This window comes from Leptonychotes weddellii, chromosome 16, assembly GCF_054177405.1.
Source record: "Leptonychotes weddellii isolate Sample4059 chromosome 16, ASM5417740v2, whole genome shotgun sequence".
Classification (NCBI taxonomy): Eukaryota; Metazoa; Chordata; class Mammalia; order Carnivora; family Phocidae; genus Leptonychotes; species Leptonychotes weddellii.
Genome location: NC_138384.1, coordinates 10,659,379 through 10,681,413, shown reverse-complemented (window position 1 = coordinate 10,681,413; position 22,035 = coordinate 10,659,379). Strand labels below are relative to the sequence as shown.

General features: G+C 45.0%; 1 protein-coding gene across 8 annotated transcripts in view; it reads right to left on the bottom strand.

Annotated features, from left to right (window-relative positions):
• Positions 1–1,535: 1,535 nt before the first annotated feature.
• The window catches only part of ADAT1 (adenosine deaminase tRNA specific 1), a 26,766-nt gene continuing 6,266 nt past the window's right edge, over positions 1,536–22,035 (bottom strand). For 6 of the 8 annotated variants that reach the window (XM_031039178.2, XM_081807384.1, XM_081807381.1 and 3 more), the window contains 5 exons: positions 18,650–19,253; positions 16,833–16,978; positions 15,076–15,175; positions 5,754–5,840; positions 1,536–3,619 (listed from right to left, as the gene is read on the bottom strand). In XM_031039178.2, the coding sequence (XP_030895038.2) occupies positions 3,487–3,619; positions 5,754–5,840; positions 15,076–15,175; positions 16,833–16,978; positions 18,650–19,253 (1,070 nt within the window). In that variant the 3' untranslated portion in view covers positions 1,536–3,486. Of the gene's footprint in view, positions 3,620–4,630; positions 5,841–9,311; positions 9,425–15,075; positions 15,176–16,832; positions 16,979–18,649; positions 19,254–22,035 lie in introns of all 8 variants that reach the window. The other 2 variants (XR_014140988.1, XR_014140987.1) reach the window with 2 other exon arrangements.

Here is a 22,035-nt window from a genome sequence, read left to right as displayed (position 1 = left end):
GGTTGCTGGAGGGGAGGCGGGTGGGAGGGATGGGGTACCTGGGTGATGGGCATTAAGGAGGGCATGTGATGTAATGAGCACTGGGTATTTATAAGACTGATGAGGGGCACCTGAGTGGCTCAGTTGGTTGGGCTCAGGTCATGATCCTGGAATACTGGGATCAAGCCCCCCACTGGGTCCCCTGCTAAGGGGGGAGCCTGCTTCTCCCTCTGCCCCTCATCCTGTTCTTGCTCTCTCTTTTAAATAAATAAAATATTAAAAAAAAAGGCTGATCGATCACTGAACTCTACCTCTAAAACTAATAATACACATAAATTAACATAATTTAATTATGTTAATTAATTTAATTAACATGTTATTTAATTGAATTTAAATAAAAAATAAAAATTAGAACCAGTTACATGTTCTAATTAAATGTATGAAATCTGAGAACCTGCCAATATTTCAGAGAGGTGATTTTAAGGCATAGGTGAGGTTATAAGGGTTTTAAGAGATTAAAGTAAAATGCAGGAAGTTGGATGTCTGAGCACCCCTTTCAGGTCTTGAGAAAACAGGTGGAGCCCAAGGTGAAGCTGCCTTGTGTATGAAGCTTTCAGGGTTTTCCCAGTTTTTGCTCTGAAGTCTAAATGTAGGGGTGGTTTTTGAGTCTAGGGTTTTTTTTGGTATTGATTTGACAAATTTACCATAAAACTTGAGAATAAAAAGACATTACCCTCCTTACATTCTCATATAAATCTTTATCCTTTATTTATTTATTTTTTAAAGATTTTATTTATTTGAGAGAGAGAGAATGAGAGACAGAGAGCACGAGAGGGAGGAGGGTCAGAGGGAGAAGCAGACTCCCTGCCGAGCAGGGAGTCTGATGCGGGACTCGATCCAGGGACTCCAGGATCATGACCTGAGCCGAAGGCAATCTTTATTCTTTAAATAGTATCTCAAAAGACAGAGAGAGGCATAATCTTCTGTGGATAACAGCTCCTGCTAATTGTTACCTTAACTGCCTTCATAAACATGGGATTTGCGGTCAGGCAAAGAATCTCCCCAATTAAAGCAGCATACGGAAGAGCCTGGCCTTCAGGGAGTGGTGCTTTTGCCTTTCTTTCCTGCTATCTACAAAGATTTCTTGGAGCGCCTGGGTGACTCAGTTGGTTAAGCGTCCGACTCTTGGTTTCAGCTCAGGTTGTGATCTCGTGGCTGTGGGATCAAGCCCCATGTCGGGCTCTGTGCTCAGTGCAGAGTCTGCTTCAAATTCTCTCTCCCCACCTCTCTCCCTCTCACTCACTCTCTCTCAAATAAATAAAATCTTCAAAAAATAATAAAAAAATAAAACATTTCTTATGGAAAAAAAATTCAAGGATAATTTGTTAGGACAAACATGTATTACTTCTGTCATTAAAAAAAATTTTAAGAACATATGTTCACACACAAACTGGTACGAGAATGTTCATAGCAGCACTATTCACAATAGCCAAAAAGTGGAAACCACCCAAGTGCCCATCAACTGATGACTGGATAAGTAAGATGTGATGCATCCATACAACTGGATGTTACTTTTATTCCACAGAAAGGAATACAGTACCAATTTGTGCTACTCATTCGTGCTACCACATCGTGAATCTTGAAAACATTACGTTCAGTGAGAGAAGCCAGTCACAAAAGACCACATATTCTATGATTCCAGTTACATGGAATGTTCAGAATAGGCAAATCCCTAAGGACAGAAAGTAGACCACTGGTTGCTCTAGGGCTGGGGTGGGGGTGGGGTTGAGGGAAAATGGGGAGTGGCTGCAAATGGGTACCCTACTGGGTTGATGAGTGTCCCCTCCACCCAAATTTATAACAAAAATGTTCTAAAATTGATTGTGGTGATGGTTGTACAACTCTGTGGATATACTAAAAGCCACTAAATTGTATACTTTAAATGGGTAAATTGTATGGAATGTAAATTATATTCCAATAAAGCTGTTATTAAAAAAACATTCAAAGTGGGCGCCTGGGTGGCTCAGTCGTTAAGTGTCTGCCTTCGGCTCAGGTCATGATCCCAGGGTCCTGGGATCGAGTCCCACATTGGGCTCCCTGCTCTGCGGGAAGCCTGCTTCTCCCTCTCCCACTCCCCCTGCTTGTGTTCCTTCAACATTTATATGTCTCTGTCAAATAAATAAATAAAATCTTTAAAAAAATAAAATAAAAAAACATTCAAAGATATACAAAAATGACGGGGCGCGTGGCTGGCTCAGTCATGGGAGTGCATGACTCTTGATCTCGGGGTTTTGAGTTTGAGCCCCACGTTGGGTGCAGAGATTACTTAAAAATAAAATCGTAAGGAGGTGGGGGGATGGGGTAACTGGGGGCTGGGCATTAAGGAGGGCACCCGATGTAATGAGCACTGGGTATTCTATGCTACTGATGAGTCACTAAAATCTACCTCTGAAACTAATAATACAGGATATGTTAACTAAAATGAGTTAAAAAAAAAAAAAATCTTAAAAAAAAAAAGCTATACAAAAATGCTGAAGAACTTTGAGAAGGATCTTGAATAATCCCAACAGGGAGAAATTCCCTTTCTGTCAGTAATTTAGGGTGTGGAGAGGTTGAGAGTTAAATATCAGATGTTGGTTAAAACAGGATGGGTTGCTAGGTCTGCTGCTGATCCGCTATACGGACTGTCGGCCTTTCAGACAGAACTCTTTCAGTTGAAAGCCACAGAAAATCTACTCAACCAGGCTTAACGAAAACAATACAATTTTATCTCACATACTTGGAGTCCACAGTGGGCACTGGCATCTGGACAAGGTCATGGGAGCGATTTTGGTTTCCTTCGTTCTTGCCTTCATGCTCAAGCTACCCGCATCTCTGTGTGGTGGCCCTTACAGTTCCTGGTACAAGAGGAGAGAGACTCTTTCTTGCTAGCTCTCACACAGTTCCGGGACTGTCCAGGGCTGGCTCCCATTCCTACAGCCAGGGAGTAAGTTTTGCTTCAACCAAGTTCCATGGGCAGAGCAGGATAGGGTGGCTCCCCCAAGGAAGAAAGGCTGGGTACACAAAACATGTCCACTACGCCAAAGGAAGCTCTAAAACTTGCAGAGATTTGAGCATCATCTCAGCCCCATAAATACTTGCCAAATCAATGTAGGAACACACAAAATGGAGCTACTGCAGAATCCTTTTAGAGCATCACATTCCAAATTCTTATTCCATATTTTAGAGAAGCAGTAACACACAAGTTAGGACAGATGCCAAGGTCATCAGCCAGATGCCATGTTAGCAGAGGAAGCTACTTCAATCAAGGATAGATTGTTCCGTGATCCAGAATTCTGTCCGAAGAGATAGGTCGCTCTGGTAGATAGCAGACCTTTTCTTTTTTTTTTTTTCCCTGACGCGGCCGCAAGAAAAGCTAAGGCTTGTCCAGCACAAAGGAAGCAGCAGTCCAGTATGAAGAGCTGGAAAACACTCTGCTACCAACAAGCTTGTTGCAGTTTGCCCTTCTTATTTGAACTGGTGATAATCCGGTGGGTTTCTGATCCAGGATCCGAAGGCCTGCTCTCGGAGCACACTCCAGGCTTCCTGGTAAGCAGATGCAGCCTCCTTGTATTCGTGGTACGTCTCCAGCTTCCGCATCCTAATGCACACACCAGCAAGCACACAGGTTCTCAGTGATCAGCTCAGCATGGTGGCCAACTGAGCCAGCAGCCGGACAGATTTCTAACCAGAGACCTAGGAACAGACCTAGGAACGGGAAGATTTTGGTATGCTTTCCTATAGCAACTCTCTCTCCATTGCAGGAAATTCACCAGAAAGCAACATGAATTGAAACAAGTGATAATAAACAATGCTAGTCTTGTCTGCTCCTGGTGGAATCAGATAAAACAGGAATAACTACTTTTTGGTTTAAAGTGTTCTGGGAAATGGCTTACTGCAAAGAAGTCCCCTTCCCTATAAGACTCATGGATGCCCCTTAGGTCTACCTATGACGGACCCTCCAAACTCCCATTCTGTCTCAATGACTAGCTGAACTGTTTCTACCCACACACCAATCTGGACAAAATTCTTGCTTCCTTGACCAACATTAGTTATGCTTCTGTCCTTCTCCCAGGCCCTGAACTCTGACCCCTCCTCAGCGTGAGTGTGCATCAGAATGTGTAGTGACCCCTTCTTAACAAACTACCCCCCACCCCACCGAGAACAGACTGATTTCAAGAAAAGACATTTCCTATCCACCTGTCCCCTCACACTGACTGTGCATCCCATGTTCCCTGCCCGGTTCTTTCTAGCCTTGCTCACTGCTCCCCAGAAAGGAAGACTCCTTCCCGCCCGCCCTAGACGCTTACAAACCATACGACCTCCGTGTCCTCGCTTTGGCATCAGTCCTGCTGTGGCTTTAACAGCCCCTCTCTAACTGCAATGATCCTTTTGAATAAAGTCTCCCCTGATCTTAGTTCAGATTTGTTTTCACTGACACACAAAATGTCTGGAACCCCCTGGTCAGTTTGATTCATTTTTCCAGACAAAAAATGAGCAAACAGACCACTGACCAAACTGACTGCAGGACATCATTACCGACTGCAGTATGCACGGTGGTAGTTAACAAGGGGCCAACTTCTTCAAGGAGAAGTTTCTAGCGATACCTTACCTTCCCCATGGCTGTACGATAAAGAATTTGGCAGGTCTTGTTGCCAGTTGCTGCGAGGGAACCACCACACCCTCTCAATTTCCCCGGGGGTAGGAATGTCTTTGTTCTTCATGGTGGGCCCCTCTGACCACACCTGAGTTTACACTTAATGAGGCGACTCCTGGTGGGCCTGAGACAGATCAGGATGGGGCTGGCCATGCCAGAAAGACTAACCACAGAGTCCAGTGGGGTCTGTGCTATCAGTCTGACCTCCTGACCTGAGGGGGAGATGGCGAATGAGTTCAGTCACATCACGTGGCAAACTATTCAGTCAGGCTGACGTAATGAAACCACAGTAAAACCTCTGTACACCGAAACTTGGGTCCCCCTTCTGGCTGGAGATACAGAGTGATGTGCTGGGGTGGGGGGGTGACACATCCTGAGGACACAGACGAGTTGTTTGGGACCTTCTCAGACCTTGCCCTACATGTCCCTTCTTTTAGCTGGTCCTGATTCATATTCTTTACATTACAAAGTAATTGTTCAGTATAGTGCTTTCCTGAATTCATCAGTTGTTCCAGAGAACAAATGAACCTAAGGGGGTAGTGGGAAACCCTGAGTTTGTAGGCAGTGGTCGGAAGTGTGAGCAGCTTGCGTCTGTGTAGGAAGTGAGGGCAATGACCTTGGGTATTTAGTGTCTGAACTGCCCCACCCACCTGCCCCCGGAGCAGTTTTAGAGTTCTCTATGCTCCTGCTTGGAAGCAATTTCAATCGTGAAGCTGCAGCTCACAACCACTGATGTGAACAAGAGAGAGAGAGAAGAGAGTGATGTTCCTAACAGACGTTACTGCTCCCCACACACTCATGTATCCGCCTTGCTCTCCCTCTGGAGGAAGGTGAAAGGAGAGCCTGGAACGGGCCAAGCCCCAATTCCCCCCCGCTCCAGTCCTCTGTAACTCTGCACTACTAAGCCACCCACCCTGCACACCTCACATCTGAGTTTGCAATCAGAGCCCCAGGGAGAGAGGAGTGCACGGGTGGTAATTAAGTGCCCACGGACTCCTGCCAAAGCTTCCTGCCATTCGTAAGCCAGAATTAACCCCAAGCTTCCTAGAGATGAAACAACATGGGTCTACAGCATCACCTGAGGGAGTCTGGCCACTTGTCCTCTGAAATACTGCTTAGCAGTCTCTGAAATGATCTAAAGAGTTCCACTTTGCTGATCCGGGATCTGTTTGGAAACAGATGACAAAGAGGGTTTATTAGAAGTGTTTAACATGTACCAGCCCCTATCAGAGATGCCAGGCTTCACACGGAGCTTTCTTAGGTTTGAATGCGCCAGAGCCCCCATTTCCACCTGTTCTTCACATGAAGAACATCTAGACCTGATTTGGGTGAGGGGAAAAAAAGGAATCTCATCTTAAGAAGTGTCATCAGGGGGCGCGCCTGGGTGACTCAGTTGTTAAGTGTTTGCTTTCAGCTCAGGTCATGATCCCAGGGTCCTGGGATCGAGCCCTGAATCTGGTTCCCTGCTTCTCCCTCTCCCACTCCCCCTGCTTGTGTTCCCTCTCTCGTTGTCTGTGTTAAATAAATAAATAAAATCTTTAAAAAAAAAAAAGTGTCATCAGGGGGAGCTTGCGTGGCCAGTCGTTAAGCGTCCGCCTTCGGCTCAGGTCATAATCCCGGGGTCTTGGGATCGAGCCCTGATTCGGGCTCCCTGCTTGGCGGGAAGCCTGCTTGCTTCTCCCTCTCCCACTCCCCCTGCTTGTGTTCCCTCTCACTGTCTCTCTGTCAAATAAATAAATAAAATCTTAAAAAAGAAAAAAAGTGTCATCAGCGGTGAAGTCATCAAGGGGACAGGTTCAAGTGGGGTAAAGACAGAAGTGGCTTTACTAAGCTCCCCCCAGGACACCTACCAGCCACACCAGGCTACCTCTTTTCCAGGGAGCTGGCCCTGTGGGTAATACTGCTCAAGACACTGCAACGGTTTCAGATTCGAGTGCTGCTCCCTGTGCGAACTGCGGTCCTAAATTCCATTTGGACGAGCACTGGACTGACTCTCCTCTGGGCACTGTGGGCCTTTGAGGCCAGTCCTTTGCTTCTACCACGAAGCTTCATGCAGGCCATAGTTTGGAACATCAGGGGAAGTGAATGTGGCCAGCCCACCTGGCCACCAGCCCACCGGGGCCTTCCTGCTTTTGCCCCTCCATGCCATCACGCCTCCTTTCCCTCCCTCACAGTTCACGAGCTGATTTAGAGTAGGGAAGCATGTGTGCCAACAAGGGGCGATCTCCTCTTTACACAGCAGAGCCTTTGCCGTTCTCACAGACTGTATCATCAGCTTGGACACTGTGGCCAAACGGGGATATGGGAAATAGGGAAGTGTCCGGTCTGTCAAAACGCTCCCTCACCTGGCTGGCACCTAGGCTACTTAGCAGGGGGCCCTGAGCCCTCACAAGCTGCTCCCCCTGGGCCTTAACTGAGCTCGAGTGGCAACTGGTGCCTGGCAATATGTGGTTCCTTTAATATTAAAAAACAAACAAACAAAAAAACCCAAAGCCAAAAAACTAATGAAACTTATTTTGTTAACAGATTAAAGGAGAAATGTAATATAATTGTGAGAAACTCCCTCTCTCTCTCAAATAAATAAAAAAAATCTTAAAAAATAAAAAAAGGGGGGCACGTGGGTGGTTCAGTTGGTTAAGTGCCGGTTCCTGATTTCGGCTCAGGTCATGGTCTCAGGGTTGGGAGATCAAGCCCCGCGTCGGGCTTCATGCTCAGTGTGGAGTCTGCTTGTCCCTATCCCTCTGTTCCTCCCCCTGCTCGTGCTCTCCCTCTCTCTCTCTCTGAAATAAATGAATAAATAAAATCTTTTAAAAAAATTGTGAGAGGGCGCCTGGGTGGCTCAGTTGGTTAAGCGACTGCCTTCGGCTCAGGTCATGATCCTGGAGTCCCTGGATGGAGTCCCGCATCGGGCTCCCTGCTCGGCAGGGAGTCTGCTTCTCCCTCTGACCCTCCCCCCTGTCATGTGCTTGCTCTCTCTCATTCTCTCTCTCAAATAAATAAATAAAATCTTAAAAAAAAAAAATTGTGAGAAAAAACATTCAGAGAAGCATTTGTTAGAGTTCAAGATCCACAGAATGATTTAAAACCTTTTAGCAAATGAGGACTAGGAAAGACAGTATTTACGTCCAAAAAGGGTGTCTATAAAAACCTGCAGCAAATTCATGTCCTTAAAATCAAGAATAAGATAAGGGCACTGCTTTTATCCAATGTTACACAGAAGGTTCTGGCCAGTAAGACAAGAAATAAAAGGAGTAAGTCATTATTTGCTGATGTTTGTGACATCGTCAGTTCTAGCCAGGATAGCAAGTCAAGAAAAAAATAAATTAATTAAAGGAATGGAGGGTTGGAAAGGAAATACTATTTGCAAAAGATCGTTTACATTGAAAAAAAATGCAAAAGGATTTCCAGATAAATTAGGATAATAATAAGAGTGAACAAGGTTGCTGGATACAAACATTAACTGCAACAGGGAAAAACAAAAAACGGTAACAGCAGTGACCAGAAAATGAAGTAAAAAGAAATTCCTTAAAATAGCATCGTGGTAGCTAACCTCCAAGATGGTGATTATTTTTTAAAGATCTATTTATTTATTTGAGAGAGAGGAGGAGAGAGTACGCACGGACGTGCACACACACACAACCCAACACAGGGCTCAATTCCAGGACCCTGAGACCACGACCTGAGCTGAAATCGAGTCAGCTACTCAACCAACTGAGCCACCCAGGTGCCCCATGGCGATTTTTTTAAATTGATGTAGAGTTGACTTACAATATTATATTAATTTCAGGTGTATAACGTAGTGATTTGACAATTACATATGTTAGGAAATGCTCATCACAGTAAGCATAGTTACCTTCTGTCACCACACGAAGTTATTACAGTATTATTGACTGTACCCCCATGCTGTACTCTTCATCCCCATGACTTATTTATTTTATAACTGGAAGTCTGTCCTTTTTTTTTTTTTTTAACATTTTATTTATTTATTTGAGAGAGAGAGAGTACAAGTTGGGGGAGGGGCAGAGGGAGAAGCAGGCTCCCAGAGGAGCAGGGAGCCTGATGTGGGGCTCGATCCCAGGACCCTGAGATCATGACCTGAGCCGAAGACAGAAGCTTAACCAACCGAGCCACCCAGGTACCCCTGGAAGTCTGTACTTCTTAATCCCTTTCATCTTTTCTCACCCACCCCCTCCCTTCCCTCCCCTCTGGCAACCACCAGTTTGTTCTCGTATTTCTGAGTCTGTTTCATCATTTTAGGAGACGGGACCACACATCTTATTGTTCAGGAAGCCTAGACAGTCTTACAGACTCAACATTTCCATTGCCCACCTCACCCACCCAGAATCAGCAAAATAAATCAGCAAAAATAAACTAGTGTCTTGCCCAGATGCTCGCGCTTCCCCTTGAAACACTGAGAGGTGACCCCTGAAACTTTTGCTACAGCCCAGGGGCTACTGATGTGCAACTATGCATCTGGCTTTATTTTTACAGAGCATTAATGAAGCATCCACCAAAACAAGAAACCTTAGCAATCAACCGTGCCCATCTGGAGCTGGAGATGGCTCCACATCAAGGTTTGTTAAAGAAACACATCACTTAAACCACACTGGAAGGAGCCCTAAAGGATTCGATTTACCACCAACATTGTAGAGAAATGTCAAGGCCTCCAGGGTCACTGTAAGAAGCCATCAGTGTGAGCTTAACAGCTTCTTGAGACCAGTTCTGTAAATGGTTCCAACATTCTTCTCTCTGGAGGAACAAACAGCCCTTTCTCTTATCAATGTTTTTAGCCTAAGTCAATCGCCTTGTGAGTAATGCTAAGGTATCATACCTATAAAGACAGAAGGGGGATGCTGGGAACCTCTCCTCTGCGGCAAAAAGAGCTCCCTCCAGAGAGATAAGACCTTTTTGAAGATTTATTCAACAGCAGAACAGAGTGACCATACTAGTAATTCCTCCGTCAACAACACCTACTCACTAGTAACCACTCAGGTCATCTATGGAGCACAACAATCATCCACAGCCATCCTGGCAGCCGCCACTCTCCAAGGAGCCCGGGTTCCTTTCAGAAGCAAGGATTACACTCTTGGATACTAGGTTCTTCCTGGTGAGTTGGTTAACATTGCTGGTTGGTGCATCAAAGAGCCAGGAAAGCTATACACACATGTATAATTTCTTAGAGATTACACATTTACATTTTTTTTTTTTTAAGATTTCATTTATTTGAGAGAGAGAGAGAGGAGAGGACATAGAGGGAGACTAAGAGGGAGAAGGAGACCCCTGCTGAGCAGGGAGCCCAACACGGGGCTCGATCCCAGTACCCTGGGATCATGACCTGAGTGGAAGGCAGATGCTTAACCGACTGAGCCACAGAGGCGCCCCTACATTGGTATTCTTAATCTGGCCCCATCTTTAACAAACGCAGATGCACTTAGGTGTCTTTTTTTTTTTTTTTAATCCCTCATCCTTTTCTTTTATAATCCAGTGAGGCATGTAATGATCTCTCCGGGATGCTCTGGGGTGGGAAGAGAATTTGACACTTAAGGGAAAAGAGTAAAATGAAGCTTCTTGAAAACGAGGGTCCTTTACCTGGTGTCTGTTATTATTGCATTGTGTGTAAAAGAACACAAGGACTTAAATGAAATATTTTCTTTTTCTATTGCATTAGTATATTAAATGTCTCTAATGTTGCAGTCTGCATTCATATTCCCCACAGTTCTAAAGAAGGTGGTCCCAGGATACCAGCACGAGGGAATGAGCAACGAGAAACCCTGTGAGTCTTTAGAACAGAAGAAACTGACTCTTCCACACAGAATATGACGCTTCTCTGGACAAGCGAAGGGGAAATCAATCTTGACAAGGTGTTTGCTGCAAGCCTGCACCACATTTGCCGGCACTTCTACCACATTCACGGGTGAAACACACTTTTAGTTCCCCTTGCTCTACAGGTGGGGAAACGGAGGCTCAGAGAGGTAATGTGCCCAAGGTCACACCCTGGGGAGAAAGCGAACTAGGAATTAAATATGTCTCCTGAACCGTAAAGCTTCTGCTCTTTCCCCCCTCCACTTCCTCCCTGTACGGAGTCTGCCTTCTAAATGGAGAGACATCTACAACCTGTCAGAGACCTCAGATCATCTACTCCAACATCCTCATTTGACAGAGACGCACGCGCGCGCGGAGGCCTGGAGAGCAACTGGGCCGTCCAAAGTCATGTGGATAACTGGAGACAGAGGGAGTGTGGGAATGTGAGGTGCTCCCAGTCAACAGAGAGCACCAACGTATTGGGACAAGCCGGGAGAACAGCACTACAGGAATTTGAAAAGAGGATGGTAATTGTGAGCCAGAAGGCAGGGGTAGATGAGCTGAGCTCTGAAGGTAAAAGAGGGCGTGGATTCCTAGGGAAGAAGAGCACTGGTACCCGAGCAAAGAGCAAAGCACAAACCGCAGCCACAGCCGGGTGGGTGGGGCTGCTGCCGGCCTGTGCACAGAGCCGGAACTCTGCAGGAAATGTGGTCCCTGTGAAGGTACGACCCGCCCTGCCCACATACCCTGGTCTGTGGCTAACAGCTAGTCCCCTGAGAGATGTAAACAGTGGCCCGAAGCCCGGAGACGCTTGGGGAGAAACTGACCCAAAATCTCCACCCCTAATTTTGTCACTGTCACTCACTCTGCAGACTAGCCCATTTCAACCCTGGTTAGTGGCTGCGAAGAATAAAACTTTCTCTTTTACAGTCTAAAGAATCATGGAACACTACATCAAAAACTAATGATGTACTGTATGGTGACTAACATAACATAATAATAAAAAAAGACATAAAAACAAAAGTCTAAAGAGATGTAAGTTGTTACTGCTGTCTGTGTTGGGGCCGGCAAATAAGCATATCAAAAAGAAACAAATCCTTGGGCGCCTGGGTGGCTCAGTCGTTAAGCATCTGCCTTCGGCTCAGGTCATGATCCCAGGGTCCTGGGATCGAGTCCCACATCGGGCTCCCTGCTCGGCGGGAAGCCTGCTTCTCCCTCTCCCATTCCCCCTGCTTGTGTTCCTGCTCTCGCTATGTCTCTCTCTGTCAAATAAATAAATAAAATCTTTAAAAAAAAAAAAAAAAAGAAACAAATCCACCTGTAAACTTTAATTACAACTTTTTATGAGGAAATAGTAAAGAGATGGAAAAACAACTCAGAGTGAAAAGAACTACAGTTGACCTTTGAATGACATGGCTTTGAATTGCACAGGGTCCACTTACACAGGATTTTTTCCAATAAATACAGTATTGTAAATGTACTTTCCTTATAATTTTTTAAAGATTTTATTTATTTGAGAGAGAGAGTACAAGCAGGGGGGAGGGCAGAGGGAGAGGGAGAAGCAGACTCCCTGCTGAGCAGGGACCCAGATGCGGGGGCTTGATGCCAGGACTCTGGGATCATGAACTGGGCCGAAGGCAGACCCTTAACCGACTGAGCCACCCAGACACCCTCCTTGTAATTTTTTAAATAACACTTTCTTTTCTCTAGTTTACTTTATGGCGAGAATATAGTATATAAGGGGGTGTCTGTGTGGCTCAGTCAATTAAGTGTCTGACTCTTGATTTCTTCTCAGGTCATGATCTCAGGGTTGTGCGATGGAGCCCCACAATGGACTCCACGCTGGGTGTGGAGCCTGCTTAAGATGCTCTCTCCCGGGGCGCCTGGGTGGCTCAGTTGGTTAAGCGGCTGCCTTCGACTCAGGTCATGATCCTGGAGTCCCGGGATCGAGTCCCGCATCCGGCTCCCTGCTCGGCAGGGAGTCTGCTTCTCCCTCTGACCCTCCTCTCTCTCATGCTCTCTGTCTCTCATTCTCTCTCTCTCAAATAAATAAATAAAATCTTTAAAAAAAAAAAAAAAAGATGCTCTCTCCCTCTGTCCCTCCCTGCAACTCATGCACATGCGTGCACTCTCTCAAAAAAAAAAAAATACGGTATACAATACATACAGAATATGAAATACATGTTAATCAACTGTTTATGCTATCAGTAAGGCTTCTAGTCATGAACAGGCTGTTAGTGGTTAAGGTTCTGAGAAATCAAAAGTTATACATGGATTTTCAAATGCAAGGGGTATCAGCGCCCCTAAACCTTCCACTGTTCAAGGGTTAACTGTACCTGTAAATGGTGGGATCCTATAAAAGTCACTCAGGGGCAGCTCACTGACCCGAGATGTAAATGCCTTTGGTGGAGAGGCCATTCCCCTGCAGCCCCTCCCACCCTCAGGCTATTAAAGACTACTGGGAGGGAAAAGCAGAGTGGGATCATCTGAACATTTAGAAAAAGAAAAACCGGGCGCCTGGGTGGCTCAGTTGGTTGGGCGACTGCCCTCGGCTCAGGTCGTGATCCTGGAGTCCCGGGATCGAGTCCCGCGTCGGGCTCCCTGCTCAGCGGGGAGTCTGCTTCTCCCTCTGACCCTCCCCCCTCTCATGCTCTCTCTCTCTCATTCTCTCTCTCAAATAAATAAATAAAATCTTTAAAAAAAAAAAAAAGAAAGAAAAACCAGTAAGGCGGATGCATGAATTTCAAATACAAAGGAAGTCCCATGTCCAGCAGACTACATGCTCTCCATTTCAGTAAAAGCCAATTTGAAGATGAAAAATCCTGCTTTCATGGTGCCCTTTTTGCCAGTCCAATCACTGTGGAGCTTCACAAATGATTCTTGGGTTCCAAGCTTCACCTAATGAAACCAGGATCCCTAGTGGTAAAGCCTAAGAAAGTGTTCTTTTCAAAATCTTCCAGGGGGAAGAAGAGTCTTTCCAAAAAAATGGCAGCAGGACAACTGGATATCCCCGTGCAAAAGAATGAAGTTGGACCCCTTCCTCACACCTTAAAGAAAAGTTAACTCAAAATGGGTCAAAGTCATGAACCTAAGAGCTAAAACTATAAAACCATGAGAAGAAAATAGAGCAAATCTTTGTGACGTTGAATCAGGCAATGGTTTCTTACCTGTGACACTAAAAGCACAAACCATCAAAAGAAAAAAGATAAAACGGACTGACTTCATCAAAATTTAAAACTTCTGTGCTTTAAAGGACCCTTTCAAAAAGTGAAAAGACAACCCAGAGAACTGCAGAAAATATGTTCAAATATGTCTGTGATAAAAGACTAGCATCCAGATTATATAAAGAAATATTTCAATTCGGGCGCCTGGGTGGCTCAGTCGGTTAAGCGACTGCCTTCCGCGCAGGTCATGATCCTGGAGTCCCGGGATCAAGTCCCGCATTGGGCTCCCTGCTCGGCAGGGAGTCTGCTTCTCCCTCTGACCCTCCTCCCTCTCATGCTGTCTCTCATTCTCGCTCTCAAATAAATAAAATCTTAAAAAAAAAAAAAAAGAAATATTTTAATTCAACAATAAAAAGATAAATAAACCAAGTTTAAAAACGGGCAAAGGGATCAGAATAGATATTTCTCCGAAGAAGATATACAAATGGCTAATAAGGATATGAAAAAAACGCTCAACATCAAAAGAAGCACGAACACTTATTAGAGAAAGGCACATCGAAATCACAATGAGATAGCACATCACACCCACTAGGATGGCTACAATAAAAAAGACAGACAATAATGAGTGTGGTAAAGGATGTAGGATAATTGAGACTCATACATTGCTGGTAGGAGTTTAAAATGGTGCAGGTGCTGTGGCAAACAGTTTGGCAATTCCTCAAAAAAGAAAAAAAACCCAGGGTTATCATAGGACCCAGCAATTCCACGCCAAGGTATACCCAAGAGAATTGAAAACGTATGTCCACCTAAAAGCTCATTATATAAAAATTCGCAGCAGCACCAGTTCTAATAGCACGAAAGTGAAATAACCCAAATGTCCATCGATGGAAGAATGGATAAACAAAAAGCAGTAGTCAGATCCACACAATGGTATACAGGAATGAAGGACTGATACGTGTTACAACAGGGATGAGCCTTGAAAACCTTATGCTAAGGGGCGCCTGGGTGGCTTAGTCGTTAAGCGTCTGCCTTTGGCTCCGGTCATGATCCCAGGGTCCTGGGATCGAGCCTCGCGTTGGGCTCCCTGCTCAGTGGGGAGCCTGCTTCTCCCTCTCCCACTCCCCCTGCTTGTGTTCCCTCTCTCGCGGTCTCTGTCAAAATGAATAAATAAAATCTTTAAAAGAAAAAGAAAACCTTATGATAAGTAAAATAAGCCACATACTATATGATTTCATGTAGTGAAATGTCTAGAATGGACAAATCCACAGAGACAGAAAGCCGATTCATGGATGTCAGGGGCTGGAGTAGGGCCTGGGGAATGACTGCTAACAGGTGCAAGGTTTCTTTCTGGGGTCATGAAGATGTTCTGGAATTAGATAGTGGTAAACAGTGCCTGCACAACCACCATCTCCTTCTGCCCCAATATGGCTGTACCTGGCCTGAAGGCACCTGATTGCTTTCTTCGTTGTTCCCTGCGGAAAACCATTGGCAGTGACATCCAGTGGCTGCTCAGGAACTGCGCTCCAGCTGATGGCTACGAAAAGACAAGATTCTGGAGTTAAAACTGTTCAGTTTCCTGTGAACGTCAGAAGTGTTTTCACAAAAATATTTCCGTCCCTCTCCAGATCAGAGTCAATGGCTGCCACTCCGATGCTTGGCCTCCAGAATCTAGTAATATAAAGAGGTTCATCATTCATCATCTTCATTAGAAGACCTAATAACCACTAAGCCCCTATTATATGCTGGGCACACAGTCAATGCATGAAACAGGATTTCTCATTTATTCCTCATAACAATCCTGATAAGAAAATGACATATTTTTTTCATCATAGGCATACCCTTATAATCCTCATCTCCTCTTTCACCCCTCCCACCCGATAACATCAGTTTGTTCTCTAGAGTTAAAGGGTCTGTTTCTTGGGGCACCTGGGTGGCTCACTTAGTTAAGCATCTGCCTTTGGCTCAGGTCATGATCCCTGGGGCCTGGGATCGAGTCCCACATTGGGCTCCCTGCTCGGCGGAGAGTCTGCTTCTCCCTCTCCCTCTGCACCTCCCCCTGCTTGTGCATGCTCTGTCTTATGAATCTAAAAAAAAAAAAAAGTCTGTTTCTTGGTTTGTGTCTTTTTTCCCTTTGCTAGTTGTTTTGTTTACTAAATTCTACATATGAGTGAGATAATATGGTGTGTCTTTCTCTGACTTATTTTGCTTAGCATAATACACTCTAGCTGCATCCACATTGTTCCAAATGGCAAGATTTCATTTTCTTCTATGGCTGAGCAAGAGTCCACTGTGTATATACACCACATCTTCTTTATCCGTTCATCAGTCGATGCAAACTTGGGCTGCTTTCACAACTTGGCTATTGTAAATAATGCTGCAATAAACATAGGAGTGCAAGTATTCCTCTGAGTTAGTGTTTTGTACTTTTAGGGTAAATACCCTGTAGTGCAATTACTGGCATAGGTCAGTTTTAATTTTTTGAAGAACCTCCAAACTGTTTTCCACAGTGGATGCACCGGTTTGCATTCCCACCAACAACAGTACAAGGAGGTTCCTTTTTCTCCACATCCTTGCCAACACTTGTTTCTTGTGTTGATTTTAGCCACTGTGACAGGTGTGAGGTGATAACTCACTGTAGTTTTTATTTGCATTTCCCCAATGATGAGTGATGTTGATCATCTTCTCATGTGTCTGTTGGCCATCTGGATGTCTTCTTTGAGGAAATGTCTGTTCATGCCTTCTGCCCATTTTATTAATTGGACTAAATGTTTAAGAAATGATATTCTTTTTTTTTTTTAGATTTTTTTTTTTTTAAAGATTTTATTTATTTATTCATTAGAGACAGAAAGAGAGAGGCAGAGGGAGAAGCAGGCTCCCAAGGAGCAGGGAGCCCGATGCAGGACTCGATCCCAGGACCCTGAGATCATGACCTGAGCTGAAGGCAGACGCCCAACCATCTGAGCCACCCAGGCGCCCAAGAAATGATATTGTTATCTGAAGACGAAGAACCTCAGGCTAAGGCAGGATGAGAAAGTTGCTCGAGCATGAACCTGCCTCAGGGTGGTCAAGCCTACACTACTGATGACTCAGGGAACAAGCTGCCTTCCTGCTGGCTGGATGCAACCCCTCCCAGGCCACTTCACGGTCTGGGGAAAAGTTACTCCAGGGCAAGCAGAGTGCGGATACCTTACCTGCACCACAAGGAACAAGTCGGCCCGGGCCGTCAGCCCTTTTGGCCTGCACTGCGCAGCGGCTCTGTTCAAACAGGAAACCTGACTGCTCTATTTTCACTTCTTGAACTCCAAAGCCTCTGGGTAGCGCTGAGACATTCCGACACCTAAATGTGAGGGAAAATGCACTCAGTTTGGGCATGCTCCCTGAGGAAGACAGTGTCTAGGCCCGTGGACCCCTTCACCACCACTGAGTCTCGGTGAGAGGGTGTGACAGAACAGAATCGAGATCATGTGAGCCTTACAGCCGGAGGAAGATCCCTTCCTATCTCTCTGAAGTGAAAACGATGAGCTGAGTGACCACCTCTCAGTGACTTCAGGGACTCTAAACTCCAGTCCTGGTACTGGCTTTGAAAGATTTCAAACCCTTAGAAATATTAACTTGTTGGCATCTGCTTCCTAGGGAATCCTCCAAACACACCAGAAACCAAAACTCTCCTATAATATAAAAGCTTCGTTTTTCCCTCTTGGGTCTTTCATACCATCTAGAGGCCAACGTGACACTGCTCTGGAACCAAGTGGACAGCAGCTCTAAAGCCTCAGAATAGGGAAAGCATGGAAAACACAGAAAATGTCTTGGGCATAGGGGTGCTTTCGTTGAAAACATCTTATTGGGAAATAGTGGATACCATAGAATTCATCCATTTTAAATGTATAATTCAAGGGTTCTTTTTTTTTTTTTTTTACTATATTCACAGAATTGTGCCACTGTCACCACAATCTAAGTTTATCACCTTTCACCCCTGATAAGAAACCTTGCACCTATCAGCAGTCACTCCCCACACCCTTCTCCAGCACCCACCAATCTACTTCTGGATTTGCCCATTTTGGACATTTCACACCGTGAAATCATACGCTATGCCACTCCTGCCACTTAGCACAGAGCTTTCAAGGCTCATCCATGTCGCAGCTTGAGCCAGCCTTTGCTCCTTTTTGGGGCTGATAACCCAGTGTAACAGTCTATCACCTTTCATTTATCCATTCACCAGCTGATGCACATTTGGGCTGTTTCACTTTGTGGCTATTGTGACTGGTACTGCTATGAACATTCACGTACAAGTTTTTATGTGGATGCGTGTTTTCATTTCTCCTGGGTACACCCCCCTGGAGTGGAATTAGTGAGTGTGCTTCCCGGACTCGGCCTTGGGAGCAGTGCATCCAACATGAGAGGCCTCCCCTGGCCATGGCCTCACTCTGCCCTCATTTACCACAGCCTTAACTGGGCTTGGCTGCCCTTCCTTAGGAAGACCACATTTGAGTGATCATCCTTTGTCTTTAATCTTTCAAAGACACTGACGTTGATGGTTTTTAAAAATTACAGTAGTGATATATATGTACATTGCACAAAAATTAAAAAACAGAGTAACCACAAAGAAGAAAAAAAAAAAACCCAAAATATCACAACTCAGAGATAATCATACCAATATCTTGGTGTATATCCTCCCACAATTTTTTTTCTATGTGCATATATACTTTAAGACCAACACGAACTCATCATAATCTTTTAACTTGCTCTTTAAAAATTATGAGCATCTTTCCAGGTCAAACATTCGTCAATATTAGTTTTAACAAAAATCACCTAATCTACTGCTGGTCATTTCACTGGTTTTCTTTTCTTTCTTAAACATGACTACACACAAAGCTAAACATTTGAGCGCTTTCTTATTATTTCCTTAGGACAAATTCCTAGCAATGGAACCGCTGGATCAAAACGTATAGATGTTTTAAAGGCTCTTTGGACATCCTCTCAGACTGCTTCGACCTCCCTCCCTGCTCACCTCCCGGTCAGAGCTCTCTGCATGGCCTCCTGGCTGTATGGGCACCTCCCAATCACCACGGCTGACAGGTAGACGGGCTCTTCTAGAAGGTGCATCAACAGTGCCCCCTGGCATCCGAGGACGTTCCACCGGGCCAGCTTGTCACTGCAGGACAGGGAGCAAGTCCGGTCTCCCCGGCCGGGCTTCACTCGGAGCAGCCCCACCTGGTGATACGCAGCACCAGGCTTCCCCGAGTCTCCAGCTTCTCCCGGCACACATTTGGCTCCGGTTCTATAAACGTCCACTACTTTGGCACCACTGGGGGCCATTCCGGTGACAGTGGCCAGTTCCTCTGCAGTAAGATGAGAGCCACTGACACTTGGTGGGACTGGGCCACTTTCCTGATGGCCAAAACTCTGATGGTGGGCCACATTGTCAGGAATCCCAGGCTCAGGCCTCATCTTTTTGGTCACAGGACTACCCAAGTCTTCACATTTCTTTTTATCTTCAGGATCTTCCAGGTCACTACTGGCTTCTACTAATGGGTTATTGGCCCAATCTCTATGGATAGGACAGCAGGGCTGATCTTCAAACTCAAGCATTGGAATGATGGAGGCATCCCCACCTGCAGGAGAAGGAACCCCTTAAAAACCAGTGGTTCTTAAAGTGAGGCCCCCGGATCAGCCACATCAACATCCCTCAGGAACTTGTTAGAAATGTAAATTCTTGGAACTCACAGTGGACCTGCTGAGTCTGAACTCTGGAGGTGGTCTGCAGCAGTGTGTATTTTAATAAGCTCTCCAGGTCATTCTGATGACAGGGGAACCACTGTCTGAAACAAAGTTTAATTCTATTTTCTTAGCTGACCTGAGATGAATTAGGAACACTTGCCCAAATTTCCTGAGTAAGAATCCTTTGTGGCTCTATCCTACCTAGACCCAGTGAGTTAGAAACTCTGCGGTGGGGAGGATTTGGAAAGCAGAATACTTTAACAAAGATCCCAGGTAGTTCTCATCACAGGATTTTTTGGAAACACTAGCTTAGAACAGGGTTTGTCAACGTTCCTAGTACTGACATTTTGGGCCAGATGATTCTTTGCTTGGGGGCTATCCTTTACATCAAAGGATGGTTAGCAGCTCCTCGGTCTCTACCTACTAGGTACCAATAGCACCTCCCAGTCTGACCATCAAAAATGTCTCCAGGGGCACCTGGGTGGCTCAGTTGTTAAGCGTCTGCCTTCAGCTCAAGTCATGATCCCAGGGTCCTGGGATCGAGCCCCGCATCAGGCTCCCTGCTCCGCGGGAGGCCTGCTTCTTCCTCTCCCTCTCCCCCTGCTTGTGTTCCCTCTCTCGCTGTGTCTCTCTCTGTCAAATAAATAAATAAAATCTTCAAAAAAAAAAAAGTCTCCAGATGTTGCTAAATGTCCCGAGAAGCAAAACTGTCCTGAGTTGAGAACCCTTGGTTTACGATGAGCACAGTTTCCCAAGTGCATTTTGTGGAATGTTATCCCGTGAGATGCTTTGGAAAACAAAAGTGGGAGGTTGATTTCATGGTTAAATATTTTGGCAAAAATGTTCCCAATTTCCCCATCTTGGAGATTTATGTGCATATCTTCACAGTAAAGACTCTGCAGTGAATTATACAAGTGGTGTTTCCCTGTGCTGGGTCAGAGAATTCTGACCTAACTCTGTGCTTAAATAGAATAACAGAAAACCAGAGGTTAGTAAAAAGCATAGCTTCCCCTTGAGAAAGGAGCTACTTCTTCAAACACTAACCTAGTGTGCTGCTTTTCTAAAGTGTGTAAATAATACATCTGTAGTCTTTTATAACCTAAGAGTGGGAAAGGCAAGAGATTTAGAAGTGGGACTGTTGCCAGAGAGGCTGGCTGGTGGAGTTCCAGAGACCTCACAAGGTGACAGTGACTTTGGAGAACTGACTGGGGCCCACCTCCCACTCTGAAGGCTCGGAGATTTGATCCAGACAGATGCCTAAACTCTAGATGCTGACTCATGCTAATAAAACTCACAAGTAAGAGTCTGAAGCAGCTAACCTAGGCACCAAATTATCAATTAGTAATGAGGACTAAAGGCAAAGGGAGATGGACAGTCACGTTCTCCATGTAATGTCCTTTCCTCCTGCAGACAAACCATGCATGGGCATCACAATTCAAAAGATGACCCATTCGCCCAGGGCAGTTAGGTCAGTAGTTCTAGATTTTGATTTCACAGACCAGTAAAATTTCCAGATTTTATGATCAACAGAGGGGGTGATCAATTTTGTATTCCATCAAGCAAGATCTTTAAAAATCCTAATTACCACTATTTATTTTTTTTTCCCTAATTGCCACTATTTAAAATAAAAAGATAAAAATCTCATAACCTTTCCATGGAAAGAAATTAGCTTTTTGAAAAACTCACTATAGTCCTGATTTTTCCCATTTGGCTATGGACCAACCTGTAGACCAGATTTATGTGGTCTAATTAGTTGGTCAGGCTAGCTGTGATCCACAGATCTCTCTCTCTCCACAAGCTACACCCACCATTGGATCAGCCAAGCCCTGGCTATTCAAAGTGTGGTCCACAGGCCAACACCACTGACATCATGGGGACTTGGTTAGAAATGCAGAATCTGGGGCGCCTGGGTGGCTCAGTCGTTGGGCGTCTGCCTTTGGCTCAGGTCATGATCCCAGGGTCCTGGGATCAAGCCCCACGTCGGGCTCCCTGCTCTGCGGGAGGCCTGCTTCTCCCTCTCCTGCTTCTCCCTCTCCCATTCCCCCTGCTTGTGTTCCCTCTCTCGTGGTCTCTGTCAAATAAGTAAGTAAAATCTTTAAAAAAAAAAAAAAGAAATGCAGAATCTTAGGCTTCATCCCAGACCTAATGATTTTGAATCCACATTTTATTAAGATCTGTGGGTGATTCATAGGCATATTATAGTTTGAGAAGCACCGAGTTAGGAAACATCCTTTTTTGGACCAGGGTATCCGCTGCTCATAAGAAAGCACGGATGAGTCCTGCCTATCTCTGTATATAATTTTTCTGGCCTTTGACTCAACCAATTCTTTTCTGATAGACTCATTCTTCCTTTAGCTGCATTATATTTCTGATTTGAACTATGATCAAGTCTTGACAGCTCTTCTGTCTCTTCGGAGCCATTACCTATATCTGCTCTAATTGCATGTATTAGTTTTAAAGTTTAATACTTACAGGACAATATTATAACCTTACTTCAAAGGTTTTAGGGTAAGGAAATTTTACTACCATTCCTAAGCTGCTATCTAAAAGGAGTAGAAATTATTCTCCATTTTCAAGACAAATAAATATACAGTGGTCACCCCTAGGCTATGTCTGGTCCTCCTGCCTGATGCAATCCCAGCACCTGAACATCCCCTTATAACTCATCAAAATTTA